General features: G+C 42.8%; 2 protein-coding genes across 2 annotated transcripts in view; one reads left to right on the top strand and one right to left on the bottom strand.

Moving 5' to 3' along the window:
- LOC138788829 (ras-related C3 botulinum toxin substrate 1-like) overlaps positions 1–20,058 on the bottom strand; it is a 55,384-nt gene that overhangs the window by 25,964 nt on the left and 9,362 nt on the right. The gene's annotated exons all lie outside the window — the stretch shown is intronic.
- Positions 11,931–20,058, top strand: part of CYTH4 (cytohesin 4) — a 50,493-nt gene continuing 42,365 nt past the window's right edge. The window contains exon 1 of the mRNA XM_069967145.1: positions 11,931–12,570. Coding sequence (XP_069823246.1) covers positions 12,474–12,570 — 97 coding nt within the window. The 5' untranslated portion in view covers positions 11,931–12,473. The remainder of the gene's footprint in view (positions 12,571–20,058) is intronic.

The raw sequence follows: 20,058 nt of genomic DNA, 5'->3' as shown, positions 1-20,058 counted from the left end.
ACTGATATAGTGGCATGTTTCTCAGGGTCATCCCACAACATCAGGTCTTTACTAAACCTAAACTTGCTTCACAATATGATGCACGCTATTACCCAAACTCTGCATTCATAGTCACCACTGTATCCACAGATAGAAGCTCATAATGAATGGGCAGTCTTGCCCTTTGGAAGATGGGAAACTAGCTCACTATCTAAAATCAGCAGTCTAGTTTCTAAAACTTAGCTAATAAACAGAGACGATAGGATTAATGGCAGTCAACATGTTAAAGTAGAGAAAGATATACAAAGCAGTTCTCTGACGTCCCGTTTTGAAGGTAGTATTTAACTTCACTCAGTAGCCTTAGGACATGACTGGAGATTAATAAGCCAAGGCAGACAGCCCTTATAAGAAGAGTTTACTGATCTGTAAATAGTTATCTACAGATGGGTAAACTCTTCTTCTCGGAAGTGTCTGGCTTGATTTATAATTCTCCAGTCATGTCCTAAGGCTACTTTAATGGCATCAAACACTGACTTGCAGGAAAAGCTACATCAAAAAGATTGCAGCAGAGAATTGCTTTGCTTTTTTTCTTCACAGAATTTTCAGTGGGGAATAAATGGCCTGTAAATCTCAACTAGACTAATGGCTATGTCCATGTTTTCCATGACTCCCTAGTGTTGCCTCCATCTTCCTCAGCCACCAGTAATCAAATAGCATGCTCCAGTTGCGTTCATCATCAGTCTTAACGTGCCTTTAAGGCGTTTTCCCTCATGAAGGTCCAAAATAACATGATGGCTAAGGTGCTTCCATGGCCAATAGTGTAATTTTGTTTAAACAGGTAACAATAGCTACAGGCTACATGGCTTAAGGCCATATTACACCAAGTGACTATCGGCCATATTGGGTGATAATCGCTTGGTGTAATAGGTAATGTTAAAAGTCATCGATCAGCCGACATTCATTATGTCAGCTGATCGTTGTCATTCAACATGTTGAATGAAAAGGATCCTGCTAGCGGCGGTCTGCTGGCCGTCGCTCCCACACTTACCTGCTCGCTGTCGGAAAGTATAACAGCACCAACAGCGAGCGAGTAAAAAAACACCCAAATTGCAGCTTCGGAAACACTTCAGTCATGTATTTTGTATCCTGGATAACCCCACACACTATGATGTATTTGTTCTCTGATTATTTAAGTGTTAAAAGCCACAATCTGACATTGGTTATTGATGGGTATGTCGATGATATAACACAACAGTTGTGAAATAATTGTTCTGTAGAAGCACACAGCAACATAATTACATAAGCGAAGTTCAAAAAATCCTTCCAAGTAACACAAGTGACAAGTTCACCCTAACTGCGTAAAAGACGTGATTGCGAGAAGCCAAGTTCCACTCACTGTATTTCATGAAAACACGACTGATAAAACTATACCTTGACAATTGACCATTATATGCAGAACAGAAAAGGGAGAAGGACACTGGATATGTTTGATCCAACACTTTATACTAAGTTCCAATGACACTTTATTGAAGAGCACAGCAAAACATTAAAAACATCCTAGCAACATAAAGTGATAAAGGTCAGGTTTTAAAAAAAAATTAGCCCAGTCCTGAAGGGGTTAATGAGTGCATTTTAAATAACAATGTGGAGATCCGCTGGGAATGTCAGCTGAAGGTTATTACACACCAGGACCTTGCTCGGAATCCACTGGGGTTAGAAGTAACCTTTGGCTGACATGAGTTTTATGTATTGACCGCTCATTGTACTGTAGGATCAGCATGATAACATGATAGAACCTGATTAAAAATCTATGCCTGCAACTTAGATGTCTCTCCCCGCAGGACCAGAATCTTGTCTTTTTTTAAACAAAGAAAATCACATAGAGTTTCTATTGATAGATCAATGTTCTACAAAATTTAATAATATCTGACATGCCGGATTACACGGACTTGGCTTTAGCTAATCCCTGCTGATATTTAGCTGTCTGTATCATCTCGATATAATTAACACTAGATAGAACACACAGTAATAGGATTCTCGTCCTCCTCTACAGCTATTCCTGATAAAAAAAATCATTTGCCTAGTGATGCAAAGTGTACCGACCCCTAGAACTCTTCATGGGTATTGGATGTTACTCTAAAATTATACAAGTTTAGACAAATCTAACCTGCTGACAACCCAGTATTGCGCACAGGGTGCTGAGAAGGAAGATATGTCTCTTACCTTCCTCCTCTGAATCATTCCCGTGCTGTTAGCAGTGTAATCCTCGGTTAGGAGCACCGTTAACCCCTAGATAACCCTGGGCGTACCTGTACGCGGTCCCGGGTGCTGGTTGTAGCCCGGGACCGCGGCTATTAGAAGGCACAGTCCAATCGCCGTGCCCGCTAATTAAGTATTCAGATTCAGCTGTCAAAGTTGACAGCTGCATCTGAATACTTCTTGCAGCCATTCGTTGGTGGTATAGTGGGGGGATCGCGGAAGAGCGATACCCGTGTCCGGCACCGGCCCGGGTCTGCGCCATAATGGCACTGATCCCGGCTCAGCACTCTATTGCTTTTGGCTGCAGCAGCCGAAAGCAATAGAGTGCCTATCTCATTGATCTAGAAGTCTCCCAGGGGGAATAACCCTAACCCCAGGGGGAGTAACCCTAACCCCAGGGGGGCTTCTATTATAAGTGTAAAAAAAAAAAGTGTTATTATTAAAAAAGGCGCCCTCCCTTAATAAAAGTATGAATCAATCCCCTTTTCCCATGTTATAAATAAAAATAAATAAATAAACATGTTTGTTATCGCCGCGTACATAATCGCCCAAAATATTAATTTATCACATTCATGATCACGCACAGTAAACGGCGTAAGAGCAAAAAAAATCCCAAAGTGCAAAATTGCGCATTTTTGGTCGCATCAAATCCAGAAAAATTGTAATAAAAAGCGATCAAAAAGTCGCATATGCGCAATCAAGGTACCGATAGAAAGAACACATCACGGCGCAAAAAACACCTCACACAGCCCCATAGACCAAAGGATAAAAGCGTTATAAGCCTGGGAATGGACCGGTTTTAAGGAGCATATATTTGCTAACAAATGCAAGTGCTATGGCCTTTTAAGCACAAGACGGAAAAAATGAAAACTCAAAAATTAAAATTGGCTCGGCCCTCTAAGGGTCTAAGCACTGCCCCACCCCCATCGCGCAAGCCTGTCTGCTCCATTGATTATCATTAGAAGAAGGTGGCCAGCTCGTGCTATGGGGATGGAACAGTGCTCTGAACCAAGGACCACACTGTTAACTGCACCGGAACAACGCCGAGGAGGAAGGTAAGAAACATACCTTCCTCTTCAACGTCCCGTGCACAATAGGGAGCTATCACCAGGTTAGATTTGTCTAGCCTGCTGATAGTTCCCCCTTAATCTGGCAGAAACATTTCTGGGAACCTTTTTGATGGAACCTTTTGTTTACTTTTTATTTAATTAGTTTTTATTTATACTTTTGTTTAGGGAGGGGGAGTGATGTGATAAAAAAAAGCATGTATTAAATGCTTAGTTAAAATGTATAGCATTTACTATGTGAACTATGTAAAGTAACATTGTATTGTATTAGTTCAGACATTTCCAATACCAAATACTGTATATATGTTTTAGTTTATTTAAAAAGGGGAAGGAGTGGGGTCATTTTTTTAGTCCCTCTAAAGGGCTTGTCTGTGCAAAAATTCAATTGTTCATGCAGATCAATGCAATAGACATTATTGCATTGCATTAAGTATTGCATTGATCTGTTTAACCGGCAATCTGCTAGTAATAGGCTGTATTAGCAGCTCAGTTATAGCAGCCCCTGAGGCATAGTGAAGAATAAGTAAAAATGCTGCGGTCTCTAACTCTCTAGAAGAAGGCATTGTCAGCTTTGACAGTGGCAAATAGAGAGTTAAGTAGCTAGCAGTGGAGATCGCTCAAAGCTGTCTATTAACATTGACTGAAAGCTGCAGGATATGGGAGAAAGCTTAGCTTTCTAGCCCCCTCCATAGCTCCTTAAAGGGGTTATCCAGTGCTACAAAAACATGGCCACTTTCTTTCAAAGACAACACGACTCTTGTCCAGTTCAGGTGCGGTTTGCAATTAGGCTCCATTCACTTCAATGGAACTGAGCAGCAAAACCCCGCCCAAGCTGGAGACAAGAGTGAGGCTGTCTCTGGAAGAAAGTGGTAGCGCTGGATAACCCCTTTAAAGGGGTACTCAGATGTTGGAAACATTTAATATATTGCTGCAGTTACAGAGAAATCAATAACGATGCTATTCTTGCCCCACCATGCTCCCCCAATGTCCCCTGTGGCATCTTTGGGCCCATGCCGAACCCGTGAGATGTACTGACGCTGTTGCATCTCATTCAGTCCATCTCAGAAGTGGCGGCAAGAGAGTTCTTTGAGCACACCAAGCTGCTGCAGGTTGGCCCCAGGGAAGAGTGATAAGGTAAGAATAGCATCTTTATTACTTTATATACAACTGCAACAATATATACAAGTTTTTCCAATGTCAGAGTACCTCTTTAAGAATACCAGGACATAAAGGTACATCATGGAGAGTTAAAGGGTTGAGGGTCCCTGGGCGCTATAATTTTTGCCCTCATATAATATTTTGTTCTATTTTGGCAATGCACTCACTTTTACTGAACAACTGTTGATAATATATAGTTTTTTCATGTGATGCTTTTAATGGCCACCAGGGGTCCTACTATACAAAGAAATATTGCCTTTCCATTTAGACATGTGTCCGAGAAATAGTATTGCTTTCAGCTCTATCGATCTACGCCAGTATACAAAAATACTATATATATTAACATATGGTAAAATATTGTACCAGCAGCACAAATCACATCCCGCCAGCTCTGTAAATGTTGCATAGCCTGTATGTTTTTTCCTCCCACACTCCACAGCATACAGATCGGTATATTGGCTTCCTAATGCAAATGATCCTAGAGTATGTCGATGCGGCTGTACTGTGGCGATAAGATTAAAGGGGAACTCCTGTGATATTTTTTCTCTTTCTTTCAAATCAACTGGAGTCAGAAAGTTATAGAAATTTGTAATTTATTTCTATTTAAAAAATCTCATGTCTTACAGTATTGATCAGCTGCTGTATGTCCTGCAGGAAGTAGTGTATTCTTTCCAGTCTGACACGGAGCTCTCTGCTTTCACCTCTGTCCATCTGTCTGTAGTGAAATTTTTCTGCTTTGTCTCGGACAGAGGTGGCAGCAAAGAGCATTGTGTCAGACTGGAAAGAATACACCACTTCCTGTAGGACAAACAGCAGCTGATAAGTACTGGGAGACTTCAGATATTTAAATAGAAGTAAATTACAAATCTATATACCTTTCTGGCAAAGGCACCATGAACAAGCACCATGATGTATGTTATAAAATAAGGTACACACCTGTGTAGAGAAGTCAGAATGCAAAAAGGGGGTGACAGTGTCACTTTAACTGTATGTGCTCCTGATAAGAAGCGCATACAGTTAAAAGGTCCAATGCAGCATCTGGCGGCACTTGCCCAAGTGCTGAGGTCAGCCTGAGCGGCTAGCAGTGCATCGGAAATTCCCAACAGTTTCCAGATGCTCCCATAGAGTTCTATGGGACAGGAAATTTACAGGATCTATAATTTCCTGACCTCTTTTCCATCACAGACACCCAATTTATCAGGATTTCCTAATAAGAAATCTGGGTAAATTTACTGGACGTCTGCATGGGGCCTAAGAGAAAGAGGGAAAGAGGGGCTGAATGTCAGGACCTTGTGTGTGACAGTGCCCACGTGGACATTGGCGTAGCTACCATGGGGGCAGGGTACGCCGTCGCTATGGGGCCCGGGGAGCCCCCCCACCATAGTGTACCCAACAGCCCCCCATATAGTTTCCCCAGCAACAGCCCCCCATATAGTGTCCCCAGCAACAGGGCCAATCCCCTAAGTGTAAAAGCCCCCCCCCCCAATGTCCTAGAGGCCCCTGTGCAGCCCCCCCCCCCCCCAACCTCATGACCTGCGGGGCCCCCATCCCCAACCTCACTGGCAAAGAACAAACACAACCCTCATCACCATCACTGCCCCCCACAGACCAGAGAGAAAAGGGAGGCAGGCTCAGAATCCACACAGAACCAAAGGACAGAGCAGGAACCAGGACAGGTGAGATTACCCCCAGAAAACTACAACCCCCTCTATGTCCTTCTAACTGTTCATGATGGGAGTTGTAGTTTTACAGCCTGTAGACATTCAAGTTGCTGAACTACAACCCCAATCATGCCCTATTGACAGTTCATAGTGGGGGTTGAAGTTCTGCAACGGATTAGAGGTTGATAAAGCATAGGAGGTGGGAGGCAGTGGCACAGTAGAACTACATCTCCCATCATGCTGTGTGGTAATATGCAAGACTTCATCTCCCAGCATGGTGTGTGGTAATATGCAAGACTTCATCTCCCAGCATGGTGTGTGGTAATATGCAAGACTTCATCTCCCAGCATGGTGTGTGGTAATTAGCAGGACTACATCTCCCAGCATGGTGTGTGGGGTAATATACAGGAGTACAACTCCCAGCATGCTGCCTGGTAATACGCAGGACTACATCTCCCAGCATGGTGTGTGGTAATATACAGGACTACATCTATCACCATGGTGTATAGGGTAGGCTGTAGAACTACATCTCCCAGCATGTTGTGTGGGGTAATCTGCAGGACTACATCAGTACACTAGCTGCTATGCGGGTGCATGTGTACATGTAGGGCTCGCAACACGTTGCCGGAGACAGCGTTCCTTCCAGGAGTATGCCAAGATGGGGGGGCATAAAGTCTTTTGCTATGGGGCCTCATGAATCCTACTTACGCCCCTGTCTGTGGAGCAGATTCTGCATTGAGGATGAGAAGCCTGGACCGCAGAAGAGGAGCTAGATGCATGGAAAGTTCAGAGAATCATGGCTGCTAAGAACTATTTCCTCGGAGGGCCCTCTCATACTCAGAACCAACAGCTGAATATATGCCATACATTTTACATGCAGTTTAATCAGAGAACGTTTGAATGTCTTCTACCACTTATATATATTATTATCAGTGTCAAGTGGCAAATATGTGTATTTTTCTCATATGGCCAAGAAGATACAACACTATTGATGCACAGTATATGACATGTGTGCCGGGACTTCATAGGAAACCATTGTTAGTAAAGGCTCAGGGGAAGTGAATGAAAACACAGCAGAGACAGACAGGGAAGGCAGAGCCTGTGGACGTAATGAGAAAATGTATGTTTAGCCTAAGCATAATGAGTCACCAGCATAAGTATATACTGAGGTACAGCAATCACATGACCGCCAGATCCCCAGCTGTCTTCTCAGTGCACAGTGTCTGGCATAGTATTAGGCCGTATGCCCCCACACAGTATTTTTGCTCAGTATTTTGCAACCAAAGCCAGGAGTCAGTGGCGTAGCTGCCATAGAGGCAGGGTAGGCAATTGCTGTGGGGCAATGCTATGCAGGAGGGGGGCCCAGGGGAGAAAGTAAGAGCGCGTGTCCTTCTGCTTAACCCCTTAAGTACTGGAGTGTGTAAGTGACCCAATGTTATAGGTGCAGTGTTTTGTTTTCTGCGTAGGGGAGGGGGGCCCTTAAAATTTTTTGCTATGGGGCCCGGTGAATCCTCGCTACGCCCCTGCCAGGAGTGGATTGAAAACACAGAAAGGCTATGTTCCCACGCTATTAAAATTGAGTGGATCGCCGCAATTTAATGGCAAATAACGGCTATTATTTTAATTAAGGCCGTTATTTGCCATTAAATGGAGACCATTGACTCAATTTTCAACAGTGTGTGAACATAGCTTATTTGTGTTTTCAATCCACTCCTGGCTTTGGTTGGAAAATACAGAGCAAAAATACTGTGTGGGAACATAGCCTTAAAGTGTCCCTGTCATTATAACTTTCAAAATCTGAATCAATTTTTGTGATATAAAGTAAATTTGCAGCATACATTCATTATTTCTTCTTTTTTTTTTTTTATCGTGCTGTAAAACAAAGCTATACTTACCAGAAATCCAGGTCCAGTCTCCCAAAGGCAGATTTTTAGTCTTGTGCTGGTTGAAAAAAAAAAGAGACTAAACAGAAGAAGTTCCGGCCTGCTCAATGTGTCCATCAATTACATGACTGCCTTCTCTCTGGGAGCGCAGATGAACGGTATTTGGTCACTTTTTTCAAATAGCACAAGACTAAAAAGCTTCCTTCAGGAGACTGGACCTGGATTTCTGGTAAGTATTTGTTTTAAAGCATAATAATAAAAAATAATGATGACGATGAATGTAAATTACAAACTTGCTTTATACCATTTTTAGGGCTTTCAGTCATATAGTATAATATATATATAAAACTGATTTTGGACCTTTAGATATGGGCTTTGGTCCAGATCTGGAAAATTAAACTTTGTTAGTTTGGTGGATTCAGACACATGAGCTCAGGGACCGGGATGCAAACTCTCTACAGGCCTTCCTAGCTACCAATAGTTTATTTCAAATCGCTTCTGACACCATTGCCTTGGTGCTAGTGCAACCCATGCTGTAGTTTCATCCATTCGTGGATCCTTATTTGCTAATGGGCAAGGATGAGGAACCTTTGGCCCTCCAGCTGCTGCAAAACTACAATCCTTATCATGCCTGGACCACCTTTAGTAGGTTTTAGGACTTGGTTCATCCCCTTTGGTTTCTCTGTTCTTCATGGTGGTGGCAAATTTCCATTTTTATACTACATGTCATGTGTAGAAGCTATACAGTACGTGGGAGGTCCAGATACTAAATTAAGTCCACAAGACAGGAAGTTTGCAGGTTAACAACTTGTCAGTGCTTGTATATATGTATAGATAAAAAGTATACATTTATTTTATTATATTACTAAAAATATTACGTATTTAGTATATTAAAACAAAATGTTTTGATGGAGGAGTACCCTTTTAACCCCTTAAGGACAGAGCCCAAAATGGCCTTAAGGACCGCACCAATTTTCAGTTTTCCATTTTGGTTTTTTCTCCTCACCTTCTAAGACCCATAACTCTGTTATTTCTCCATCTACAGGGCCATGTGAGGGCTTGTTTTTTTTTTTTTTTTAGAAACAGGTGTACTTTGTAATGGCATCTTTCAATCTACCATAAATTAATGATGAAACCCCCAAAATATCATTTATGGGGTGAAATTGGGGAAAAAAAAATACAATTCCACAAATTTTGGAGGTGTTCAGTGTACTTGTAATGCACTTTACAGTGAAACCAACATAATAACATTGTTCTATAGGTCAGTCTGAATACAGCGATATGCATGTTTATATAACTTTTCTAATGTTTTACTGTTTTTTTTTTTTTTTTAACAGTAAAACTTTTTTTTTGCAAAAAGGCGTGATTACAATGGCCTTATTGTGGCTATAACAATTGAACTTTTTTCACCTACAGGGCTGTATGGGGCGTAATTTGCACCATGATCTCTAGTTTTTATTAGAAACAGATTTGTGTAGATCGGACATATTGATAACTTTTTATAAAAAAAAAAATTAAAATATAAAGCTTTTTACTGCATTTTGTTAACACCGTTCACCTTGCAGGAACAATATTGTTTATTTTAATAGATCGGATGATTGCGCACGCTACGGTATATAATAATTATTTTTTTATTATTTTTTTTTATAAAATGGGAAAGGGGAGTGATTTAAACTTTTATTGGGGGAAGGACTATGGCCTGTTTTTTTTAAAAAAAACTTTTTTAAATTTTCAAGTTTACACTTTTTAAGCCCCCCTATGGGACTTTAAAGCGACTCTGTACCCACAATCTAGCCCCCCCAAACAACTTGTACCTTCAGATAGCTGCTTTTAATCCAAGATATGTCCTGGAGTCCATTCAGCAGGTGATGCAGTTATTGTCCTAAAAAACAACTTTTAAACTTGCAGCCCGTGCCAAACGGGATATCTGTGCCCTAACTTTGCACCACCCCTCTGTCCCTCCTCCCCACACTCTTCATCATTAGGAATGCCACTGAAATATTTTCTACATGCTGAACACTATACAGGTGCTTAACGATCCAGCCCATGTTCAGTTTCACACAGCTGATGCATCGTAGAAAATCTGCCTGGCGCATTCCTAAAGATGAAGAGGGTGGGGAGAAGGGGGGAGGTTTTGCCAGCCTACACAATCTAGGCCATGGCTGTTGGGCACAGGGCTGCCAGTTTAAAAGTTGTTTAAAAGCAGCTCTCCGAAGGTACAAGCGGTTTGGGGGGGGGGGGGGGGGGGGGCAGATTGTGGGTACAGAGTCGCTTTAACATTTTTACAGTAGATTAGTAATGCTGATCATTGCTATGCCATAGCATAGCATTGATCAGGTGTTTTCTGCAATCACTGCATAGAGCCTGCCTGTGGCAGACTCTATGCATGAATCTCCCATCCGACTGTCGGGAGGGAGGTAAAAGACCTCCAGCAGTCAGTTACAATGATCGGAACCCCCCCAATCACACTGTAGGGGTCCCGATCAAACAGTGACAGGAGCGCAGGGGTTAATGGCAAGCCACTGCGTGACACAGACCATCATTAACAGTGAGGACCTGGTTGCTGATAGCCACCAGTCCCCACATGCTATGGAGTGAGCTCAGTTCCTAAGCTCACCACATAGCCCCACTGGACCACCGGTAGGTCATGGGTCCTTAAGGGGTTAAAGAGTACTCAGGCGAAATTTTTTTTCTTTCAAATCAACTGAAAGCTATATCAAGATATACAGATTTGTAATTTACTTCTATTTAAAAATCTCAAGTCTTCCCATTTTTGTTAGCTGCTGTATGTTCTGCAGAAAGTGGTGTTTTCTTTCCAGTCTAACAGTGCTCTCTGCTGACATCTCTGTCCAAGAAAGGAACTGTCCAAAGCAGGAGAGGTTTTTTTTTGTTTTTTTTTTCATGGGGATTTCATACTACTCTGTACAGTTCCTGTTTCAGACAGAGGTGGCAGCAGAGAGCACTTTGTCAGACTGGAAAAAAAACATTTCCTGCAGGACATGCAGCAGCTAATACGTACTGAAAACTGACTTGAGATTTTTAAATAGAAGTAAATTACAAATCTGTACCCCTTTAAGCTCAAGAAAGAAGACAATAAAAAACAGTCCATGCAGCTCTTGCATCTAATAAAGCAGGAAGAAGTCTTCTTGCAAAAGAAGAACTGCCTATGCGTCATACTTTGTATGAATAACCACCACGAGCCACAGTCAGACGAGTTATATATTATATATTGTTCATATTATATTATTATTGTACACATTAGAGGAAGTGAAACTGAGGACAGGGACTGTTAAGAATGATGCTGATCTCTGTATAAAAATATGGGACATGCTAGTGCTACATAAATGAATACAAGAATATAAACCAATAAACAAGCATGTTTAAAACTAGCCTCATCTTCTGAAAATACATAAAGGGTTAATGTTTCTCCTTATTGGCCATTGATGTTCCAATGGGAGTTTTGGGAAGAAGGATGCGTGAAGTAGCTCTTTGGTGCCACCTGTTGGAGAAGATAAGATACTTCCAAAAAGGTGTCAGCTTTTTTGCATATCCTTCACCCCTGAATATAACAACATATCAATATTTATTATTGTTGTATTTTATTTATTTTACATAGAATCACAAATTTTTTGGAACCATAACAAGTATTGGTATCTCCTTTACTTCTAACAAAATTACTTGTTTGTTCATAGGAATAGCAATGGGTGACATCTTTCCGGTCCTTTACTTTCTTCTCAAAAGTCATAGAAATGAGTAACATGCTAGAAGATCCTTCTAGAAGCATCACTGATACAGAAAAACATCTGGGTTTAGAACTTGCGGTTGCAAAAAGAGGAACTTGCAGGGCGGGTGGAGCTGAAACAATGATATAGAGAGATAACAGGGATAAAAGAAGAGATTTGGGCAGAGAAGAGCTATGGTATCCACATGAATCCACTGAAAAAGTCATAAATAGGAGGCGTCAACTGGACCGGACTGTAACATTGTTACTGGTTTGGGATATGAAGGATCTGTGTATAGTGTAGGTGATAGTAAGGCAGGGATAGGAAGTGTGACTTCAGCAAGCACAACACTAACCACAACGTGCCTGTCCCCTTCCTGTACTAGGATCTTGTGTGTGCACAGACGTTGTGACGGTACGGACTTTATAGTCACTATAGTATGTTGCAGTGCAGGACATAGGACATGTAGTGACTCATTCACTCACATTGTGCAAGAAAATTACAGAAGACCCAGAGAACAAGGGATGCAGGAGATACTAGATCACAGCATGATGTATGGAGAACATGGATCAGGCATGATGAAGAATTAGAGAATCTAATAATGAAAAGAAAAGATACAAACATAACAGATCAAGGGATCAACAGAGATCAAACAGGACTACAGGCCAACCTGGTGGTAACCAGATAGTCGTGAGTACGAGTCTTAGTACGAAGAGTCAAAAAGGAAATAAAAAGTGATAACAAATGGGCAGCAGAGACTCAGCGAGATATTTATTGCCATCATCGGGGTCACCTACGAAGGCCACAGGAGTCCAGCTATTAATGGAGGACCATGAAAACGGTGAGTACCCTACTCATTTACTACTATGAGCAAGAATGCATTGATGCTATCGTTGTTATGTAGGTTATGGTTTTGGTTGCACTTTTATCATTTGATGTATAGGGTGACTCATAGAGATCAATGGAGACACTCCCAATGTATAAGGAAACCGCTAAACTGGCAATCCCTTCATATAAAGTGCATAGAAACTCCAGATAGAGTCCCGTCGTGCAAACTACATGCAAGAATAGGATGCAGACTAGAGACAACAAATCATCTATATCCTGCCGGCAGGTAGCTGGGGGGCATTGTGCTTTGTCATAGACATACAGGTAAGTATAGTATACAGTAGGATACTCCAGTTTGCTTCTCTATTCTTTGCCCACACGTCAAGCCCACAATGTTGCAAGTTCCTTGCGCTGAGATTTATTGTACTTTCTCCTTTGTGGGTGCTTGTACTATATTATTGTATGTGGTTTCTTACACAAAGCCTTTCAATAGGGAATGTAGGAAGTTTCAGGGATGTTTGATCGATACATTGACCAATACGTGCATAAAATTGCAGTCTACAGTCTGTCTTTTTTTTTTTTGCACCATTTGCACACCTTAAAGGGGTATTCCACTTAAACATAACTTTTGATATGTTGCTGCCTATGTTAAGACTAACAATTACTTCCATACTTATTATCTATTCAGTCTCCCACCCCTAGTTCTGAGCTGCTGCTTTCTGCTGAAGACACAAAAATCTGTGTGTGAGTTTTTCTCTCTCTCCTCCCCCCTCCCTTCTGAGACGGCTGATGTAAACAAGTCCCTGGCAGTAATCAATTCAAAAAATATGTTCAGCAGCACTAGAAAAAATTACAATGTGCGGGTGCACGTCTCACCAAACCGGACCCAGGTTCGTATTGAATATCCAAAGAGAAGATGGAGACCGCACTTCCAAAAAGAATTCACACTTTATTCACACCAGATGCAACGTTTCGGCTCAATGTGTAGCCTTTCTCAAGCAGTGATGAGAACTGCTTGAGAAAGGCTACACATTGAGCCGAAACGTTGCATCTGGTGTGAATAAAGTATGAATTCTTTTTGAAAGTGCAGTCTCCATCTTCTCTTTGGATATTCAAGTCCCTGGCAGGATTTATCACAGTGATTTCATTAGCAACTTGACCTCAGAATAACCCCCCCCCCCCAACATTACAAAGAAGCTATAGTGTTGCAGATAAAGCCTGCCAGGGACTTGTTTTCATTAGCTGTCTTAAAAGGGAGGGGGAGGAGGGGGAGACAGAGAGAAAAGCTCAGACACAGATTTGTGTGTTTTCAGCAGAAAGCAGCAGCTGAGAACTGGGGGAAGGAGACTGAATAGATAATAACAAGTGTGGAAGGAATTGCCCATGGGCAGCAACATAAGGAAAGTTATGTTGAATACCCCTATAACTGCATGCAATATTTGATTATTTTGGGAAAAAATTAACAATTGGCAGGTAAATTTCATGTGATGCCATAAGAAGAAATTAAATTGCAGTGAGAAAAGATCAGTGATGATGCTAAAAGAAAAAATTTGGGGGAGTGAGGTTTCTGGAGGGCTTAGTACTGATTTGTGCAGGAGAATCGGGGGCATTCTCACTTTCCATGATTATAGAGAGAAGGAGGAAAAAAAGAGGCAAGAGGCAGCGCCTCGTGTGATACCGTAAGGAGTGGTGTCGTGGGCGAAGGATAGTGATTAAAGGCTCACCTTTTCGCCCCTTGGGCTTTGTGCATATCACCCCTTGTGTGGGGTATTCGATGGTTTTTTGGACGGTGATACTGTATTCTTTGCCGGAGCTGCAAGCTAGTCCTAGGATAGGTTCACCGGGATACTCCCAAAGAAAATGGGGCCCGTGGGAAGAATGCAAGTGGAGGAGGAAAAATACCAAAAAGTCCTTTTGGGGACCAGCGCTGTTCCGGAGAATTCACAGCCACGATGCAGATGTAGGAAAAGTGGAGTTTATTGCAAAAGCACAGGTATTACGCGTTTCAGAAGACACAGCTTCCTTCATCAGAAAAAGTGCATACAGATAAGAGACAAACAATGCGGTTTATAAAGGGTACATAGTATCAAAAAAACAGTCAGAAAAGGCGCCAGGACTGCCCACATAGGTTGCTGGGCGGCGCTATCAGAGACATGTAAACAACCACATGATTCAGACTAGGATCGATGTTGGTTTGATAGCTTGTATCTATCAAAAGGGGTATATAGTGTGCAGAGCGTACGTGGTTCTGTTAGGGGGAATGCCGATCGCTGCAAGCGATCGCTGCGGTTGCCGGCAGAGAAAAGAAAAGTGTTATGTAGCTCAGGCCGCCGGAGCCAGACCCGGTCACGTGGGGACGCGCGGGCCAATCGGATTGGAGGTGTGGTGCCGCTGGGCCAATGGGAGAGCGGCAGTGACACAGGAGTAGCCGGCAGCAGGAGTGATAATGGGTGACTCGGAGCGCCGGAGCTGGACCCGATCACGTGGGGACGTGCGGGCCAATCGGAGTGGAGGTGTGGCGCTGTTGGGCCAATGAGCGAGCGGCAAACTCACTGGAGGTATTTGGTCAGGACTCGCATACAGCTGTCATACTGTGCGGTGTAGGATGAAGACTTGAGTCGTTCCTTATGTGTTACGGTAAGGGAATCGCTCGATTGACATATTACGTTGGGGGAGAAGGAGTTTGGGACATGGCTGACAGATATTATAAGAAAGACTGTGTGCACATAGTGACAATCCTAATATAACTAGGTGTGTAAGTAAGTAAATAGATGCGCAGATAGGAAAATGTATGGGATAACTGATTTTACAGGAAACATATAAAGTGAATGATGTATATGGGTAAAATCACATACAAATTAAAATACATATTAAAATACATATAGTTTATGTATAGAGTAAACTATATAGAGACATTAATGGGCAAGCATGTCAGTGAGGAACAGAGAAAAATGAAGGACAATAGTAATAATGATAGATTCGGATGAACATAATAAAAAAATGAACATAATAAAAAAATATATACATATATATATATGCAAAGATGTACATAAGGTAGTTATGAAGGATATAAATATGGTGGTAATGAAGGATGTGAATGATGATGGGCTGGGGTGTATCGGGGGGGGGGGGGGGTTTAGGTTTGGTGGGAGCTCGTATGGTTGAGAGAATAAAGAAAGGGACGAAGCTAGTAGACATTCTCAATATATTCGTTAAGCCCTTTTGGTACTAAGGTTTTCAGTTTGTAGATCCAAAAGTTCTCTCTCTTGCGCAGCGATTGGAAACGCTGGCCGCCCGCAGGGATTTGTTCGATTGGTGTAATGCGGAAGGGGCTGAAGCTTGATTTGGTGCATTCGGTCGCATGTCTAGACACACTATGTAGGATGAAACCTTTTTCCACGTTTGCTCTGTGTTGGTTCATCCTGGTGCGGAGGTTTCGAGTGGTACGACCAACGTATTGTACCCCACAGCCACATTCCAGTAGATAGATGACGTATGAGGACCCACAGTTGAGAAAGGACTTAATGGGAAAGGTTTCACCTGTAGTACGGGACTTGAAATGTGTGGTTCTATTGGTGATATTCTGGCAGCATTTGCAAGTTTTTGTTCCGCATCTGTAGCTGCCCAGTAGCGGGGGTAGGAAAGAGCTGGTGGAGTTTCCATTTGAGTTGGTAGGTTTGATTTTCCTCAATTTGCTAGGGGCGAGGATATTTTTAAGGGAACATGCTCTTCTATAAGTAACCAGAGGTCTCTGTGGTACTGTGTCACAGAGAAACGGATCCTGTCTGAGGATATTCCAATGTTGGTTTAGGATATTCCTGATGGCTTTATGGTCTGAGGTGTAGGTGGTGATAAAATTAAGGCCAAACTCTGACAGGTTGTCCTTAGGTTTGCCTGGCTGGAGGCATTCTCTCTGGCTTAGAGTCTCGGCTCTTAGAGCTGACTGTTTGACTAGAGATGGTGGATATTTCTTGGCCAGGAATCTTTTAGTCAGAACCTTACTTTGACGTTTATAGTCGATTGTGTGTGAGCAGTTGCGTCGGATGCGTCTGAATTGCCCGAAAGGAATGTTCGTAATCCATTTTTTGTAGTGAGCACTATGGAAATGTAGATAACTATTGCTATCGACGGTTTTGAAAAAAGTCTTGGTTAGGATATTTCCATTTTCGTGGAACACGACAATATCCAGGAATTCTGCGTGGTTTGGGAAAATGTTATGAGTGAAGTCCAAGCCCCAGGTATTGGTGTTGAGGTCCTGAAGAAACTGACTGAGCTCCTGGCTTGTTCCGCTCCAGATGATGAAGATGTCATCGATGTATCTCAGATATGTGATGCATTTGCAGAAGAGGGGGTGCTTGTAGATAATTTGTAGCTCAAAGAGGCCAACGAAGAGATTAGCGAAGCTAGGTGCGAATTTACTGCCCATAGCGGTCCCGCATTGCTGTTTGAAGATGCAATCGTTAAATTGGAAAGCATTGTGTTTTAATATGAAGGCGATGCTTTCCAGAAGGAAATCCGCTTGTAAGCTTGGCATTTCTGTGTCTCTATGAAGGAAATGGGAGGTGGCGTTGATGCCCAGATCGTGGTCAATCACAGTATAGAGGGAAGAGATGTCCATGGTGAGGAAGGTGTAGTGGTTCTCCCATGGAATAGCTGTGATAATGTCAATGAAATGTGCTGTATCTCTGGTAAAGGATGTTAGAGATCTCACATGTTTTTGTAAATGTGTGTCCACATAATGTGAGAGATTGCTTGTTAGAGAGTTGATCCCAGAGATGATGGGTCTACCCGGGGGTTTTTGAAGGTTTTTGTGAACCTTAGGCAGATAGTAGAAGAGAGACATGGATGGTTCGGTAATGGTAAGATAGTTGAATTCTTGTTTGCTGAGGATTCCCGAGGCATGGCCTTTAGTAATAAGCTGATGGTACTCGGTTTGGTAGACAGCGAGGGGGTTGGATGAAAGGGGTAGGTAGAATTTATTATCAGAGAGTAGACGGTGGGCTTCTGTGATGTAGTCTGCTCTGTCCAGAATGACTATCCCCCCACCCTTGTCCGCTGGTTTGATGACAATGGAAGTGTTGTTGGAAAGGGTCTGTAAGGTGTTCCTTTCTGTGGTTGACAGATTTGGTTTATGTTGGGGCGGCCTGGAAGTGAGGTGTTCAAAATCAGCTGAAACTAGAGTACAAAAGGTCTCTAGATAGTTACCTCTGCTCTGGATCGGGTAGAAGACGGACTTTGGTTTAAGACCGCTGTTGATAGGTGGTGGGATGATGTCCGATGTGACCGCGTCGGGGATTTTGGAGTGGGATGGATCAGAGTCCTTTATATTGAAATGCCGTTTGAGGGTAAGTTTGCGAATGAAGGAGTTCAGATCAAGAAATAGTTCAAAGTCTTTACTTCTACTTGTGGGGCAGAATGTGAGTCCTCTTTCTAGGATGCTTTCTTCTATATGGTTGAGTTTGTAGGTGGAAAGGTTGAAGATTTTGACTTTTTCTACTGCCTTGGTGTTGGAGGGCTTACCGGGGTGATTTTGTTTCTTTTGTCTCTTTTGTCGTTTCCGTTTGGCGAGTCGGCCTCCTCTGGACCCTCTCTTCCTTTTCTTTTTTGGCCTAGTGGTGGTGCTAGATGGACCCGCTCGGAGGTGAGCAGTTTCACCACTGGAGGAAGTGGGGGAGTGGGGTGGAACTGTGGAGGAAGCCCTAAAAAAGACTCCTGGTCAGGGTGGTCAGGTGATGGATCGAGTGTACTGTGAGTTGAGATATTGAGAGGGGTATAGAAGACTGGCTCAGGGGAAGGCGGTTTGTGGATAGGGGTAAGAGTAGCGGGGTGTATGGTGATAAGTGAGTCGTCTGAGTTGGAGGTCTCACTGAACCTTCCAGAAGGGAGAGTGGGGGGGGAGGAGGTATTTAATTCTGGTAGGGCATCCAGTAGTTCTTGGGGGATAGGAGGTGTAGGTTTGTTGGAACCTGAGGAGGGGGCAATATGGCTGGTGGATGGGGCTTGCTCCTGTTGACATGATGGTATGTCCCAGGAAAAAGTATTGGTAGCGGACTTTGAGACCTGATGTTGTTGATGGTGTTGCTTTGCGCCAGATGCGGTGGTGTGGATCCGCATGGTGCGAACAACTGCAGGGGTAATGGTGGGTTTGTTGGATGTTCTAGTGTTGGTGGGTTTGGTATGTTGCTTGCTGGAGTATGACTTTGAGCGGTGGGAGCTAGATGTGGAGGTGGTGTTGGGTATAGTAGTAGATCTGGTAACAGTCGGTTTGGGTCGATGGATGGAGGGTGCGTGTCTGGTAGAGGGTGTGGAGTTGTTGGATTTATGGTTTGGTGGTTTTTTAAGCCAAAATTTTATATTGTTTGTTTGGTAATCGTGTCTATCACGGTGGAGTTTGGATAGTTTTTTGTTCATAACCTCTTTCTTGAATGTTTGGATTTTTCGTGTAGTATTTGTGTCATGTTTATGATAGTCTGGAAGGTGAGTCAGTTCATTTAGTGAATTAATACATTCATCAATTTTATTGGATATGTCTTCCAGCATGTCCTCTCTTTTGTTGATAAGAATTTCGAGGAGGGTGTTGGAGCACAACTTGAGGGCTGACTCCCACTTGCTCGAGAAGACCTCATCATCTGGGAAAGTGGTGCTGGCTCTCAGTCTTAAACCTCTAGGGATAATGTTCTCTGAGATATATACCCTCAGAAAAGAACTGTCAAGTTGGTGGTGAATTTCGGACTTACTCAGTTTTTCGAGCTGGTGAAACAGGTCCTTCATCTTAGTTATTTGGAGGTTTATGTTGTCATCATCTTTACTGGTTTGTGCTGGTTTGGAGTCCATTTCCTGGAAGTTGTTGGTGATGGTGGATGGTACCAGCTTGTTGAAAAGAGTTCTTCTTTGTGCTAGTCTTTGTTCCTTTAAATCCATGATGGTATGTAAACGAGTCGCCAGAGCCTCACGGACGGTCAACGTCTTTCTGGACAGCCAATGATGGTTTCCAGGAAAGCTAGAGAGAAGGAGGAAAAAAAGAGGCAAGAGGCAGCGCCTCGTGTGATACCGTAAGGAGTGGTGTCGTGGGCGAAGGATAGTGATTAAAGGCTCACCTTTTCGCCCCTTGGGCTTTGTGCATATCACCCCTTGTGTGGGGTATTCGATGGTTTTTTGGACGGTGATACTGTATTCTTTGCCGGAGCTGCAAGCTAGTCCTAGGATAGGTTCACCGGGATACTCCCAAAGAAAATGGGGCCCGTGGGAAGAATGCAAGTGGAGGAGGAAAAATACCAAAAAGTCCTTTTGGGGACCAGCGCTGTTCCGGAGAATTCACAGCCACGATGCAGATGTAGGAAAAGTGGAGTTTATTGCAAAAGCACAGGTATTACGCGTTTCAGAAGACACAGCTTCCTTCATCAGAAAAAGTGCATACAGATAAGAGACAAACAATGCGGTTTATAAAGGGTACATAGTATCAAAAAAACAGTCAGAAAAGGCGCCAGGACTGCCCACATAG

This window comes from Dendropsophus ebraccatus, chromosome 4 (genome assembly GCF_027789765.1).
Source record: "Dendropsophus ebraccatus isolate aDenEbr1 chromosome 4, aDenEbr1.pat, whole genome shotgun sequence".
Classification (NCBI taxonomy): domain Eukaryota; kingdom Metazoa; phylum Chordata; class Amphibia; order Anura; family Hylidae; genus Dendropsophus; species Dendropsophus ebraccatus.
This window is presented reverse-complemented; position numbering and strand designations above follow the sequence as displayed.